Source organism: Sorex araneus, chromosome X (genome assembly GCF_027595985.1).
Source record: "Sorex araneus isolate mSorAra2 chromosome X, mSorAra2.pri, whole genome shotgun sequence".
Lineage (NCBI taxonomy): Eukaryota > Metazoa > Chordata > Mammalia > Eulipotyphla > Soricidae > Sorex > Sorex araneus.
This window is the reverse complement of record NC_073313.1, coordinates 217,052,586-217,068,451: the sequence shown is the minus strand read 5'-3', so window position 1 is coordinate 217,068,451 and position 15,866 is coordinate 217,052,586. Positions and strand designations below refer to the sequence as shown.

At 43.1% G+C, this 15,866-nt stretch overlaps 1 protein-coding gene across 2 annotated transcripts in view; it reads right to left on the bottom strand.

Moving 5' to 3' along the window:
- The window catches only part of NUP35 (nucleoporin 35), a 39,717-nt gene extending 24,939 nt beyond the window's left edge, over window positions 1-14,778 (bottom strand). Inside the window, exons 1-3 of one of the 2 annotated variants that reach the window (XM_055121847.1) lie at window positions 14,669-14,778; window positions 9,621-9,791; window positions 1,979-2,106 (exon numbers count right to left, since the gene is read on the bottom strand). In XM_055121847.1, the coding sequence (XP_054977822.1) occupies window positions 1,979-2,106; window positions 9,621-9,791; window positions 14,669-14,708 (339 nt within the window). In that variant the 5' untranslated portion in view covers window positions 14,709-14,778. Of the gene's footprint in view, window positions 1-1,978; window positions 2,107-9,620; window positions 9,792-13,775; window positions 14,083-14,668 lie in introns of those variants that run through there. The other variant, XM_055121846.1, reaches the window with a different exon arrangement.
- Window positions 14,779-15,866: the final 1,088 nt, after the last annotated feature.

The window sequence follows — 15,866 nt, the reverse complement described above, 5'->3', positions numbered from 1 at the left end:
GCCAATCTCCGCCCAGATGTGATCCGAGCAGCCGCACACAAACGGCCACTCCGTTGCTGAACGCCCATGATCCCGGAGGCCAACTAATTACTTTCTGCACCAGCAGCTTCTTGCAGAAATGTCTCTAGACTGTGAACTAAGCTACAGCCCCATACCGCCCCAGGAGAAGAAAGGTTTTTCTCTCTTGGCCTTTCCTTTCCCCGGCGGCAACAGGGCGACCGCCATCTTATAAGGCCCACTAAACAGAGGTACAAGCTTGCAATGATACAATTCCTGGCAGAAATTTCTCTGGACTTGGTTACTAAAATACCAGAAATCCAAAACCTCATATGATCTTTGTTCTCAGCAATGGAAAACAATTATCAAATGGTGCCTTTTCAGAAGGTCTGATTGTTGGGGGAAAATTCCAAATAATAATAGTGAGTTTTCTGTTGAAATATTGAATATAATCAAAGTAAAGAAAAAGTAAAGTGAATATCATCAGCCACACAGGAGGGGGGTGGGGGTGGGATGGGAGGTATACTGGGTTCTTGGTGGTGGAACATGGCACTGGTGAAGGGATGGGTGTTCAATCATGGTATGACTGAGACTTAAGCCTAAAAGTTTGTAGCTTTTCACATGGTGATTCAATAAAAATTTTTTAAAAAAAATAAAAATAAGAAATAAACAGTAAAAAAGACATCCGAACTACATGCCCATAATTAAATTTGACTGAAAGATACTTTCTAGTATTTTAAAGTTTTCCAACAATGCCAAATTTGATATGTGGAAAGGCACAAAACATTTCTTCAGGGGGCAGAACAATAAGTACAGCCAGGAGGTGCATGCCTTGAACAGCCAACCAAACCTTGCCAGAAAGGATTCCCTAAGCCCTGAGCACTGCTAACTGGATTTAAAACAAAACAAACAAATAAGAAAAATGTGTGTGTGGGGGGGGGGGGGGGTGCGGAATGTAACTGAGAAAAATCCTCAGTTACTGGAACACATATCACTATATCACTGTCATCCCGTTGTACATCGATTTGCTCCAGCAGGAGCCAGTAACGTCTTCATTCATCCCAGCCCTGAGATTTTAGCAGCCTCTCCTTACTCGTCCTTCCCAACAGTGCTGTATTGGAGGCTCTTTCAGGGTCAGGAGAATGAGACCCGTTATTGTTACTGTTTTTGGCATATCGAGTACGCTCCGGGGAGCTTGCCAGGCTCTGAGCACATAGGTGGTGACTAAATGAGGTAAACCTCAGCATGCAACAAAATCATAACTAAGAACCAACACCTGAGTGGGGTGGGAATGAGTGGAGAAAGACTGCACCAAAGGTGATGAAGGAACGGGATAGGAAGGAGGAGGAAGGGAGGGTTATGGACACTGTTGCTGCTGGTGTGGGATAATTTGTACATCAATACTATAAAATTAGACACTATTGAGTTTGGTTTTTTTTTGGGGGGGGGGGATTTGGTGGCTACATTGGAGATGCTCAAGGGTTACTCCTGGCTCTGCACTCAGAAACTAGTACCTGTAGTATCATATAAGATGTGTGGGATCAAACCAGGGTAGACCACATGCAAAGCAGTGCTCTACCCACTGTACCACAGCTCTGGCCCCATAAATTAAACACTATTGTAACCACATTACCAAACCAACTTTTCAAAAAGTACTGGAACTTTAGTACATTTTTTAACGTTTCATAATAAGTATAATTTCAGTATATTCTATAGTAAATGTCCTCTATGCAACACAGTTACAATAAACTTATGGAAACATTTTAAACTACTGACCTCCTGGGTCAGAGAGACAGCTCAACTGACTCATCATAGGCTTTGTATTCAGGAGATCTGGGTATAACCCCAGGCACCGCAAGTTCTGCAGAGCACCACCAGGATCAACTCCAAGCATGGCCCCCACCCAAAGGAAGTATTAATTTCTGAAAGTATTAATTTCCATTGTATAGTGACAAAACTATGGTGATGGTACACTGATCACCTGTCTTCTTGAAGTTAAAGGTGTTGATCCAAGTCCTGGGCTAGAAATGTCATCGTATATACTTCTGACTGGTGGAGCTCCACTTTTATCTTTATGAGCTGGTACAACGGGTTGTGGCGGTGACCCACCTACAATATATTAAAAAAAAAAAAAAAGTTGGATATATCTTTACTTTATTTCTTTTCCTCTAGTTTTTGGTCACACCTGGCAATGCTCAGGAATCACTCCAGGCAGTGCTCAGGGGATGATATGGGATGCTGGGAATCAAACCCACATCAGCTGCATGCAAGGCAGCCAAGTTCTACGCACTAAAATATCACTCTGGTTCAATTAGGTATTTCTTAAAACAAAGAAATTTTCCATATTTCTCTTAACATTATTTTTCATTTATATAAAGCCTTGGCTTATCAATCTTACCTCCTAGTGCCTAGTGCCTTCTATCTGGGGATCATGTCAGAATTCAAATTTGAATGCAAAACATGTGGGGAAGAGTCTTACATTATGAATTTCTTTTTTTTTTTCATTTCTTTTTCGTTTGGGGGCCATACCCAGTGGTCCCCAGGACTTACTCCTGACTCTGCATTAATGGATCACTACTAGGGAGATCATATGTGGTTCTGGCAATTGAGCTTGGATTAGACACAGGCAAGGCTGTGTCTCCAGCACCAGATTATGATTTTTCTGACAAAGCTCCAGGTAATGCCAATGCTGGTGGATCCATAAAAGACCCTTTGTTAGAGTCCAGAGTAGAAATTTTATTAATTGCTACAGAATACATGCTAATAGCGGAAACAAAGACCACAAAAACAAAGTGGGATGACATCAAACCAAAATCCTTCTGTAAGGAGAACCATCAGAAATGAAGGGCAACAAAGCGTCGAAAATCAGATGGGCCAGATACATAATGCGATTTAGAGATGACAGCTGGATTAGAGCTGTTATTGACTGGATTCCACAGGAAATCAAAAAAAACACCTGGCCGCTTTCCTACGAGATGGTCAGACTTCTCCGTCAAGACCCTGAATGAACGGTGTGAGACTCTTCTTGTTCCTGGAGCGAGTAGATGCCATTGGGCTATACTGGCACGAACAGGGACGAATGGAGATGTTACTGGCGCCCGCTTGAGCAAATCGATGAGCAACAGGATGACAAGTGACAAGTAATACAAGTGATTCTCTTTCACCATATTTTGACCCCACTCCATATAATTAATAAACCTGCTACAACATTTGTTCAATAAAAAAAAAAAATAAAGAAATGAAGGGCAACATAAAGTAGGATAAAATACCGAAAATCCCTACCTGGATGCATTCAAATTAACATAATCCAATTAAAAGTGGCTAGAATGTTGTACATAAGTAACAAGAAGAATATGCTGCTCACAAAGTATATTCTTCATTCATCTTCAGAAAAAAGTAAACACAAACAGTGCCTAGTACAAGCCCCAGCTCCACCTCATGGAAATACCCAGAATACTATAAAATAACCACTATCTTTCAGGTACAAATGATAGCGTGTTGGCTCCTCCAACTCTCCTCTGCCAGCCTATTAAAAGAAAAGTAAGGGGCTGGAGCGCTAACACAGCAGGTAGGGCGACTGCCTTGCACCTAGGTTCAATTCCCAGCATCCTATATAGTCCCCTGAGAATCGCCAGGAGTAATTCCTGAATGCAGAGCCAGGAGTAACTCCTGAGTGCAGAGCCAGGAGTAACTCCTGCGCATTGCCAGGTGTGACCCAAAAAGCAAAAAATTAATTAATTAATTAATTAATTAAAAGCAAGTTAGACAACAAAAAAAAAGTTCCTATAGATGGAAGCAGCACTTAAAGCACCCTGAAAATGGAACTGTTTCAACTTTCCCCTGCAATAATGTAAAAATCTACAATGAAGTCTTACAAGAAAATTTTCAAGGGATGTCCTTACCAAATACAAATTCAAGAATGGCACAAGTTGTAGTCAGAAATGAAATCCAAAATAAGAAAGCAGTGCCCTGGGTAATAACGGGCTTAAAACAAGTGGTATAGTAACAGGTTCAGGAAGAGATGCTAAATTGAACTCTGGCCTGGAAAACAGGCAAGTTACCCAAAACACCAAGCTCCCCAACAATCACAACACTAGAACAAGAGAAAAGAGACTACAAATAGATACAAGAGTGAGAATCAACAGCAGGAATCATCTTCACAGACTACTGCAACCTCGCTGGAAGATTTCATTTTGATCTCATTAAAAGCAATCTGAGGACCAATTCCTAATTTTTGAGCTCCACCCACCCCAACCAAACAGGTGAGTTACCTGAAAAATGAACAACACTAGCTTAAGCTTGGCCAAACACAGATCCAAACAGAACCAAATACAGGCCAGCAAGACACAGAGACTTGGACAACATAATCAGACCCAGGCACGAGAAATTGGGTTGTACTACAGACTCATAAAACCATGATGCTAGATATCACAGGGCACTTGTGAACATAAATTCCCAGTGGTCATTTTGACCACACAAACTCAGAGCCATAGTCAGTTTCTGGAATTTGTGACTATGAACTGTAATCATTGCCCAGACTACTCTAACACGGACCCTCAATACTAGTCTTTATGCCGCAGCACGCAAACTGAAGACATGGAGTGGTTCATCTACAATGATGAAGAATCACCAAAGGACCTATTGATGCCTAAAAGGAGTGAATGGGGACACTGATGGCAGAAAATATACACTGGTGGAGAGACAGGTGTTGGAAAATTGTAAGACTGAAATTCAAATCACGAACAACTTTGTAACTGTGTATCTCAAAATGGCTCAATAAAAAGGGGGGCAGGGGTGGGGAATTGGTTGTTTTCAGGGAAAAAATTGAAATTTTAAAAATTTACATGATGTATTTATGTATATCTGTAAAATGTTGATATTACATAAGAGGTATGTAAGTAAAATTTCACCATTGTAGAGCCAATAAATATGAAAAACTATCCCATTTCTATAGTATTTATAACTTACTAAAACATCCTATATATGGTTTAAAGATTTTTTTTTCTGGTCAAATTTCTAATGTAGAAGTATTAAAATTTCATGGATCTAAAACAGGTATATCAGAACTATTCTAAGTGTTTCTTACAGAGTTATTTTGTTCAAAGAGGTGGCATGCCTCAAGACTCTAGGAGCAAATATTAAAAAAAGAAAAAAAAAGTCATCAGGTAATGACTTCCTTCATTTTAAGACATTCAGTCATGGTGAAAATTGAAGACTGTTTTAACCTTTTTGCAAGAGATTCTGTATTATCTGTCTTACAAAGCATTGCTTTCCAAGATGGTTTATTTATAATACGTAATTATGCCCTGCTCTCTTTTCAGCTCCACTTCCACATTTGAAGTATCTGGCTCATTGGATAAGTCATTTACCTCTCAGTGTCTCAATTTACTTAATTGTCTTCTAAGACTTAAAGATCCTCAAGGGACACTATCTTAATCCCATTATACCCAGCACCTTATACTGTACTAAGAACATTAAAAAGTATTGAGGGAGTGGGAAAGCTAAGGTAGAGAAATAATACAGTTGGTAGGGGATGTGTAGGCAGCTGACTCAGCTTCAATATTGAGCATCCCATATCGTCTCCCAAACACCACTGGGTGTTATCCCTGAGTACGGACAGAGCCAGGAGTTAGCCCTGAGCATTGCCAGGTGTGGCCTAAACCCATTTCCAATCTGACTGACTCCCTTATGCTGTGGCATCCCATATCCATGTTTTCTTTTTTTTTTTTAACCCGTGGTCCCCTTAGAAACCCTGGGAACCCTTGGGGTTGCGAGGAGCTATATAGTCACATTTGAGAAACCCTGATCTAAACCATCAGAAAACAAAATCCAATCTTCTGCTGCGTAAGACCCACTTAATTTCAGTGATAAAAACAGCACAAAGTAAAGGGCTGAGGTCCAGAGAGATAGTACAGGAGCTAGGGCACTTGCCTTGCACATAGCTGCCTCAACTGACCGCAACTGGATCCCTGGAACTGCATATGGTTCCCAAGAATAATTCCTGAGCACTATCAGAGTGACTCAAACCATCCCTCCCCTACGCCTGCAAAAAAAGTAAAAGGCTGAAAAACAAAGAGGCAAATGGTGACGCAGAAAAAGGTAGGGATGGTCAAACTTGCATTAGACAAAACAGATTACAAAGGCTAAAACAGAAAAAGACAGATATACTCATTGAATACATGCACCGGGCAAGGGGCTAGGGACGTGGTCTCCAGGGCAGCATGCCCAGGCCCAGAGAACTGCAAGAAACCCCTCCCAAGGTGCCCCCCAGCACCCAGGCCAGAGGAGTTCCCTAGCAAGCATTAGGACTGCATCAGAAGTGAGACTTTATTCTGCCCGGATACAGATGCAGCCAACTCCCTCACAGAGCTCATCCAGAATACTTTCTCACAGCGAGAGGGATACTGATAGTGAACTGGAGGTTACCACCTCCATACCACAACAACATGAAGAAACAACGCAAATCCCCACCACGAGGAGTGGATGAAGAAAACAGCCCAGAAGCCTCAACAGGGATGGCTCACAAATACGATCTCTCCAATAAAGAATTCAGAGATGAAATGCTGAGGATGATCAATGAACTCAAACGGTGGAAAAGACATCCAGTAAATTAAAGGAGGACATGAAAGAAACAGTGGAACAGACAGCCAAGAAAATACAGGAAGAAATGAGAGAAGAAATGAGAAAGCTACAAACAGAAGTGTCACTGATAAAGGATTCAGTAGATGAAATAAAAAACTCAGTGGATGCCCTCAAAAGTAGAGTGACTACAGCTGAAGACAGAATCAGTAAACTTGAAAATGAGCTGCAGAAAGCATAGAGGCAACAACACACAATGGGAAAGACCTCAAAATAGCTCTAGGATGAGACAGAGATTTAGGGGATAAATTCAAGAGGAACAACATGAGAATCACTGGAGTACAAGAAAGACAGGGAGGCAAACCCAGTGAAAAGGCAACAGTTAAAGATATTATTGCTGAGAAGTTCCCAGAGCTGGAGAATGCAGGTATCCAGATCCAAGGAGCCCGAAGGGTGCCAGCTAAAAGAGACCCTAATAAAAAGAGACCCTAGTAAAAAGACGTATCATAATCGGAATGATGGATACCCACAGATAGAGACACAATACTGCAAGCAGTAAGGTCAAAGAAGGAAATCACATACAAAGGAGCATCCCTTAGATTTACAGCAGACTTATCAGAGGAAACCTTCCATGCCGAAGACAATGGTTGGATATAGTGAAAAAAAAAATGAAATGAATGCCTCACCAGGGATACTTTATCTGGCTATACTCTCACTCAAACTTGAAGGAACAATACACTATTTTATGGATAAACAACAGCTCAGGAACTTCATAGACTCAAAACCAACCTTAGAAAAAGGACTAAAGGAGCTACTGTAAGACAAGGAAAAACCCTACAAGCACAACAAACCTCTACAGAAAGATGGCACAAAACCCCATGACAATAATCTCTCTCAATGTCAATGATCTAAATGCACCAATTATGAGACACAGAGTGACAAAATGGATTCAAAAACTGAACCCAACATTCTGCTGCCTACAAGAAACACATCTGAACAGTCAGAGCAAACACAGACTCAAAGTCAAAGGATGGAAAACAATCCGGCCAGCAAACAACTCCCTCAAAAAAGCCGGGGTGGCCATACTAGTACCTGACAACATAGATTTCAGGCTGAAAAAGATTAGAATGAACAGCGAAGGGCATTTTTTAATAATCAAGGGGTAAGTACAGCAGGAAGGAATCACACTCCTAGACATATATGCACCAAACAAAGTAGCATCAAAATACAGAAAGCAACTAATAGGTCTAAAAAGCCATCAGTGGCTGTAGTGAGTGCACAGTGGGTAGGGTGTTTGCCTTACAGGCGGCCAATATGGGTTCAATTCCCAGCATCCCATCTGGTCCCCCCAAGCGCCGCCAGGAGTAATTCCTGAGTGCATGAGCCAGGAGTAACCCCTGTGGGTCTACAGGTGTGAACCAAAAAGCAAAATAAGTGAATAAATAAAAATTTTAAAAATAAATAAATAAAAAGAGTCATCAACAGCAATACAACTAGCAGACTAACACCTCACTCTCACCACTGGACAGATCAGTCTAACTGAAAACTAAAAGGAAAATAACTTTAAATAAATTGAGAGGGCTGAGCTTTACACACACACACACACACACACTTCTTTGATAACTTTGTATGAACATTCTCCAGAATAGACCCCATAGTGAAAAAGAAAAACAAGTGAAAATAACTTAAATACACAAAGGGTTCAATCACTGGCATTCCATATGGTTCCTTAAGCCTATCAGTATTCTCTGGGTATAGAGCCAGAAGCCCTGAACAGCACTGGGTGTGGCCCAAAAAAATAAATAAAATGTAAAAAAAAAATTTAAAAATAAATGTGTATGTTGTGTGTGTATATATATACATATGTATTTATGTATTTACAGAGCCAGAGATATGGCTCAAGTGGTATAGCACATGTCTAACATGTGTCGAGCTAAGTTCGATCCCCAGCAACTTATTCCCACCATCACATCCAGCATCACTGGGTACAGCTCATGTTCCTGTAGTATTCTGGGCATTATTAAGTGTGGCTTATATTACCAAAAAAAGGTAAATAAAAAAAATTAAATATGTTCAGAATCAGAGTGATTTCAAGTATAATATATGGTAACTCTTCCTGATGGATGCTAAAATTTTAAAAATAAGAGGGAAGGAGACAGTACAGGAGGTAAGGCAACTGCCTTGCATGTAATTCTACCCAGTTTGATCCCTGGCGTTGCACATGGTCCTCTGAGAATGACCAGAGGTCATTCCTGAGTATAGAGCCAGGAATAAACCCTGAGCAGAGAGGTGTGGCCCCTAAGTCATAAATAAATGAACTACTTTAAACCAGATGATGCGAGACTCACAAATGAATGTCAGAAGAGAGCAGCATGCTGCAGAGAGGCCTCCAGACCTCAAATAAAAATTTTAGAATTCCAGGAGCACATGGTCACTCATACTGTTCATAACAAGCAATACAAAATAACTTATTTAGCATCTGCCTGTGGGGCAGGCTTGAGTGGTGGTGGGAAAATTCAAAATAATGGTGGTGGGAAGGTGTAATGGTGGTGGAATTGGTGTTGAAATATTGAATGTAATCAATTACTGTGCACAATTTTATGAAAATATAATTGAAAATTTTAAAAATTAAATTTAAATTTTTTTTAATAACCAGATGATGCCTTGGCTGGAGAGACAGTAAATGATACTTGTACATGGCCTGGGTTTTATATCCAATGGTCCCGGAGCCCACCAGAAATGATCCTGAGTGGAAAGGTAGGAGTAAGCATAGCTAGGTGCGACCCCAAAACAAACAAATAATGCCTTAAGATTTACTATCAATGGCATCAGAGTAAATGGGAGGCAGTTTTAATGAGTGGGTGTTTGGAATTCTAACAGCTCATGATCTTCTCCACGTCTTAAAACAAAATGTAGAGAAAATGCTTATTTAACAAGTTTGCTGATGAGAGTAGCACATTAATAATGAGGGGCTTCATTATTAAGCTAATTTTCAAATACAAGCACTGATATTACTATGAATCTACTAAAGGCAATTTACCCACCTGCAAGTAAAGGTGATCTCATTTCCATTACTCCAACTGAAGGACCACTAATTGATCGAGGCTGTGGAGTCACTGGAGCTGGCAAATCCCCCATTAAAAATCCAGGCAAGAACTGAGCATTAACTCCTGACTTTGGAGATGTGGGAGAGCCCAGCATCATTGGTTCAGATCCTAAAGGAGAGGAGAGAAAGGGAGGGAAACTTTGTATTAGTGTCAAAAAAAAAAAAAATGCTGGGGCTGGAGTGATAGCACAGCGGGTAGGGCGTTTGCCTTGCACGCGGCCGACCCGGGTTCGAATCCCAGCATCCCATGTGGTCCCCTGAGCACCGCCAGGGGTGATTCTTGAATGCATGAGCCAGGAGTGACCCCTGTGCATCGCCGGGTGTGACCCAAAAAGAAAAAAAAAATGCAGAACTGTAGCATAAAAATGTTGAGAATTAAAACATTTTATAACTAGCTAAGCTTATTAAATAAAAAATATTTCTATAAAAAGTAAAAACATCTTGCATTTAGCAATATTAATCTTTGATATTGTATGTTTACCTGTTTTACAAACCAACAGTTCTAAATTCTTAAATTTTAGTTTACTATCTATAAAATAATCCCTAATACAAAAAGAAAAGTTTCTTTGCATTTCCATTTTGCAACAAAAGCATAAAGACAAAAAATACTCGTTATTTATACCAAGCACGAAAAAAAATCAAACGCAACTATTTTACCTCATTGTAAGTCATTCTTTCCTTCCTCAAATACAAATGCTTCAAATTATGCAAGGTGGAGAGAGAGAAAAAGTCTAAATACACACTAAAGGACTTATGAAGCAAGTAACACGTCGCATAGAGGACTGAGAAATAGTACAGCAGGTTAGGAACTTACCTTGCAGTAGATCAACTCCAGGGTCCCACCTCCCTGCGCCCAGTATAGTTCCCTGACCACCCTCATCAGTGATCCCTGGAACTAAGCCATAAACACTGCCAGGTGTGACCCCAAAACAAAAATAAATAACAGGGGCTGGAGCGATAGCACAGCGGGTAGGGCATTTGCCTTGCACGCGCCCGATCCGGTTCGATTCCCAGCATCCCATATGGTCCCCTGAGCAGCGCCAGGGGTAATTCCTGAGTGCAGAGCCAGGAGTAACCCCTGTGCATTGCTGGGTGTGATCTAAAAAGCAAAATAAATAAATAAATAAATAACAGGAAGCAGAGAATGTCTGGCATTCTGAGAAGTAATGAAACAATCTTGAAAGTTCTGAAAGTTAAAATGAATGTTTGAAACATTTTTAAAAGAAATTCATTTGGGGGGCTGAAGTGACAGCACAGCGGGTAAGGCATTTGCCTTGCACGCAGCCGACCCGGGTTTGATTCCCAGCATCCCATATGGTCCCCTGAGCACTGCCAGGAGTAACTCCTGAGTGCAGAGCCAGGAGTAACCCCTGTGCATCGCCGGGTGTGACCCAAAAAAAGCAAAAAAAAAAAAAAAGCATCCATTTTTAAATTAGAAAAAGTCTCCAATAAAACCAATTAAAGAGAAAACTACTACTAAAAAGATACTACATTAACATCTCAAAATTAATCTTCACAAATTACAAAGCAGAATTGTAATTTTATTCAAGGCTGAAGACTATAGCTTGAATTTCAAGATAATTCACAGGATGGAAGACAAGGCTCTGAAGTCAGAGACCTAGGTTCAAGTCAAAGTAAATGAGCATAATCATAGTTTTGACTTGAACCATGCCAAGTAAAGCACTTGACACAGTGCTTAATATGGTAAGTATTCAGCAAAAATTAATATTATTATTCTAATAGTATCTCATAAAAAATAGTGAAATTTGGAAAAGTTTCTATAAACTATAATTCTAGGAGCTGGAGCGATAGCACAGCGGGTAGGGTGTTTGCCTTGCACGCGGCCGACCCAGGTTCAATTCCCAGCATCCCATATGGTCCCCTGAGCACCGCCTGGAGTAATTCCTGAGTGCAGAGCCAGGAGTAACCCCTGTCAATCGCCAGGTGTGACCCAAAAAGAAAAAAAAAAAACTATAATTCTTTAACAGAGTGGGAGACTAACACCCAAGAACTGTAGAAATAAGTACCAGGAGGTTGACTCCATGGCTTCGAGGCTGGCCTCACGTTCCGGGGAAAGGTCAACTCAGAGAAGCGATCACCAACTACATTGTAGTCGAAGGCAATGTGGGGGAAGGGAGTTGCGGGCTGAATGAGGGCTAGAGACTGAGCACAGCGGCCACTCAACACCTTTATTGCAAACCACAACAGCTAATTAGAGAGAGAGAACAGAAGGGAATGCCTTGCCACAGTGGCAGGGTGGGGTGGGGGGGAGATAGGATTGGGGAGGGTGGGAGGGACACTGGGTTCATGGGTGGTGGAGAATGGGCACTGGTGAAGGGATGGGTTCCAAACTTTGTATGAGGGAAGTATAAGCACAAAAGTGTATAAATCTGTAACTGTACCCTCACGGTGATTCTCTAATTAAAAATAAATAAATTTAAAAAAAAAAAAAACAAACTATAATTCTAAAAGTATCTAGTAAAAGTAAAAACTAATAGTCATTTAGTATTAGCTACTAATAGCTCATACTGACTTAATATTATTAAGTTATTAACTATTGTAATAATTACATTGTAAGCTATCATAACAGTTAATGCTACTGGCTATTATTAATCATATTTGTGAAAATGGAGAATTTTCTTTCTCTTTTGCCATCCAAATGCTGTCCACAAGTTTCTTGCTATTAATGCTGTCAGTCACACTTGCTCTTATTTTCCTTTTACATATACCTAATAATAAAACAAGTGTACAAAAGAGGGACAGGCAGAACACTGGAAAGGAATTCAATAAGTTGTAAAGGACTGTAATTACATTGCAATTATATTAAGGTGCTAATTACTATGACAGTCTTACTTCCAAAGAACATACGGTGGAACCAAGTCAAAATTCTGAAAAAGCATATTCTGAATAATTTTAAAAATCTATAAAAAAATTTTTAAAAAAAAACCTTTCAGGCAACATCAACTACCTTCACTGTGCCTCACCCCAATCGGAGTACATCAAGAAATGTAGAAAGGGCAGGGAGCTAGACTCACATTGTAGTCGGCTTACAAGCACAGCACTGACCACTCATGCAATGCCACCCCAGCAGCTCTAGGAAAGTGTACGAAGTCCAGTGAGCACCACAACTCAAGTACTAAACCAACCGTTCTCTTAAAAAAGTAAAACGGTTGGGAAACCGGAGCTATAGTATAGCGAGTGGGGTAGGGCGTTAGGACCCGGATTCAATACCCTGCACCCTATAGGATCCACCAAGCCCTGCCAGGAGTGATCCCTAAGCACAGAGCCAGCAGCAAGTACTGAGCACCATCAATGAGGTGTGGCCCAAAAACCTTAAGAGAAGGAGGGAAGGGAGGGAAGAGAGGGAAGCACGGGGCGGGGAGGCACAAAAGGCTCTTTTTCATCGGACCATCACCTTCAGTGCTTCATTTCACTTCACGGGAAAACTTGTACCAATGGGTAATGAAAGGCTTAAATCTCATCTGTTTGTATCCAAAACACTAAGTAATGTTGTCTGACTCAGCTAGCACCACGAAAATACTGCTAAGGTTGTTTGGCTGGTTGGTCTCAAGCCACACCTGGGATTACTCCTAGCTCCACGCTCCTGGATCACTCAAGTGAGCTCAGGGACACGGGATACCAGGGATTGAACACGGCCTCGTGCAAGGCAAACGCCCTACGCGCTGTACGATCGCTCGGGCTCCAAAACTGCTTGGTTTTAATACACCATTAGGGAGGGGCTTGAAAAATGCTACATCTCGAGACGTGGGCTTGAATAATCAGCATCGGCCAATGTCAGATTTCTGACAGCGAATACAATGAATAGGGGACCGGTCCGTTCACATTTGTAACGACAAGAAATACGCGCTCCTGCCTGATTTTCCTGCGGAGAAAACTTTGGAACGGAAATAGATGGTTTGTCATCTTTTTAAGATAAAACGAAACACTAGTCCCTAGACCAAGTACTTAAATGTTGAAATGCAATTGAGTATCTGCACTGATTCGTGTGGCCGTCTGTGTTCTAATATTGTTAGTTCATGTCAAGTCTATTTCTCAAAAGAAAGGAAAAAAAAAACAAACCAAAACTCTGTACCCGAAGCGGACGGGGATGTTCCCTTCAAACTCCTACGGAAATACATCATGATGGATGTTGCTCTTTTCCAGGCTGGAAACAAGTTCCCCAGGTCTCCTCTACGAGAGCGGGCCGGTGGCTGTTTTCTGCCCTGAATTTCTCAGCGGGGCCTTGGGGGTCCCGAAAGTCCCGAGCGAGAGCATACACACTGCCCGTTGACGCGGCAGGCAGACGTTTTTCTTACGGCACATTGCCACCGGGGACACGCCCCACAAGTCCTCCGCGCAGCATCCCCCCAGAGTGACCGGTAAGCCGGGAGGCCTCCCCCACGGAACTGGGTCCTTCCTACCCGAGTCCGGGACACCTCGCGAGGACCCCCCACCACCACCCCCACCCCCGCGGCTCCTTCTAAGGCGCCCTCCCCGCGGCGGGCCACCCACCCCCACCCTCCGCAGGGGTCCCCCCCCCCCCCACGCGCCGGGGCTCGGGAGGGTGAAGAGACTCGCGCGGCGCCGCAGGACCCGGTCTCCAAGGAAACGGGAGCGGAGCCGGGGCCCCGCCCACCCCGCGGGCGCGGCGGGGTTCTCCCGGGGACTGCGTCGAGCCCGCGCCGGCGGCCGCGCGGGCGGGGTCCCAGGGACCCACCAAGGGAGCCGCGCCACCTCCGAGGACCCCAGTCTCAGCCCGGACACCACCCAGCGGCCTCCCACACTCGCCAGCCTTCCCCACACACGCCACGCCACGCCACGCCAGCGCGGCTCCGACCCCCTAAGGACACGGGACGCGTGACTGAAACTGGCCCGGCGGGAGTTTGAAAACTGTCCGCTGGGCATTGTCAGTTTGCAAGTCGGCGGCGGGGTCGGGCCAAAAAAAAATATATATATACGTTTTTTGTTTTTTTGTTTTTTACTCACCTAACGAAAGCGCTTGGGGTTCCATGGCGAACGCTGCCATGTCAGCGGCCAGGAAAAGCCCCGGACAGTCCCAGTTTTCAAAAATGGCGGAAACTCTCCCCACGGGTAGAGGCCCTCCACCGCCGGGGCTTGCGTAACTTCCGGACATGCGCCGTGCCCAAACCGGGCCCCGGCTCGTCCTTTTGGAATCGGGCAAAGGATGCCCGCGCTGGTGCTGAGCCTCGGCACCGGCTGCGGTGGCTGGGGGAAGCAGAGCCGCTTGGTGGAACTGTGCTTGCGTTTCTCAGAAGCACAAGTTCTTTGACTGCTTTCGTAATTAGCGTTCAGTGTACCCGGCGCTCGGTTAAATCTTCTGATCGTCAAATCTTCTGGAAAGTGCCTTTCCCACTTGGGTCCCTTCCGAACCTCGTTTTTCTGGGCTTAAAGCTTGAAGCTCTAGTCTCAGAGCATATTTCATGTTCTCTAAAATATTCAGTTGTTTGATACAGGCACAATTTTACATGAACATGTATCCCTCACTTGTTACTATGCGTTAATGTGTACAAAGGATATTAAATAATGGAACCCAATATTAAACCCGCCAACAACTCACCCTGGAATACTGGGCGTTTCTCCTTACCCCTTCACTGTCTCTACCTCCCCTCTACTTTGTAGCTTTTGTTGAGTCTATAGGCGAATATAAAGTACCCACACTTTTTAGTGCATGCAAAAAAAAAAAAAGAAGAAGAAGAAGGCTGTGGTTTAGTTTCATTCAGTAATTTTACGAAAGTAGTATGCTTAAGTCACCTCATAGGCCGCCATCCAGAACTCACAGCCGCTTCTCGCGGAAGGGAGCATAAAATGAGGCCCCCATAACCATGCCGCCATAACCATACCTCTGGCCAAGCTTTTTTTCACTCAGGGTACCCCAGATACAGGTGAATGAGCGCCCTCTGCGCCCCAAGGGACCCAGCCCCGGCAGCCGACCTCTACAACCCAACTTCCACCATGCTCCAGGCCGCTTTCTACATGCTTGCGCTGAGCTTCACGCTTTAGTGAACATATTCCTAAACTGCGCAGCCACTTATGAGGCCATGCGACACATCATAAAGCACTCCCTACTCACTTTCCATAATTACCACACCATATTTGATTGGAGGCAAGATGACGCCCAAACTCCTCATGCTCTCCCGAACCCGGCTCACCATCTCACCTCAGA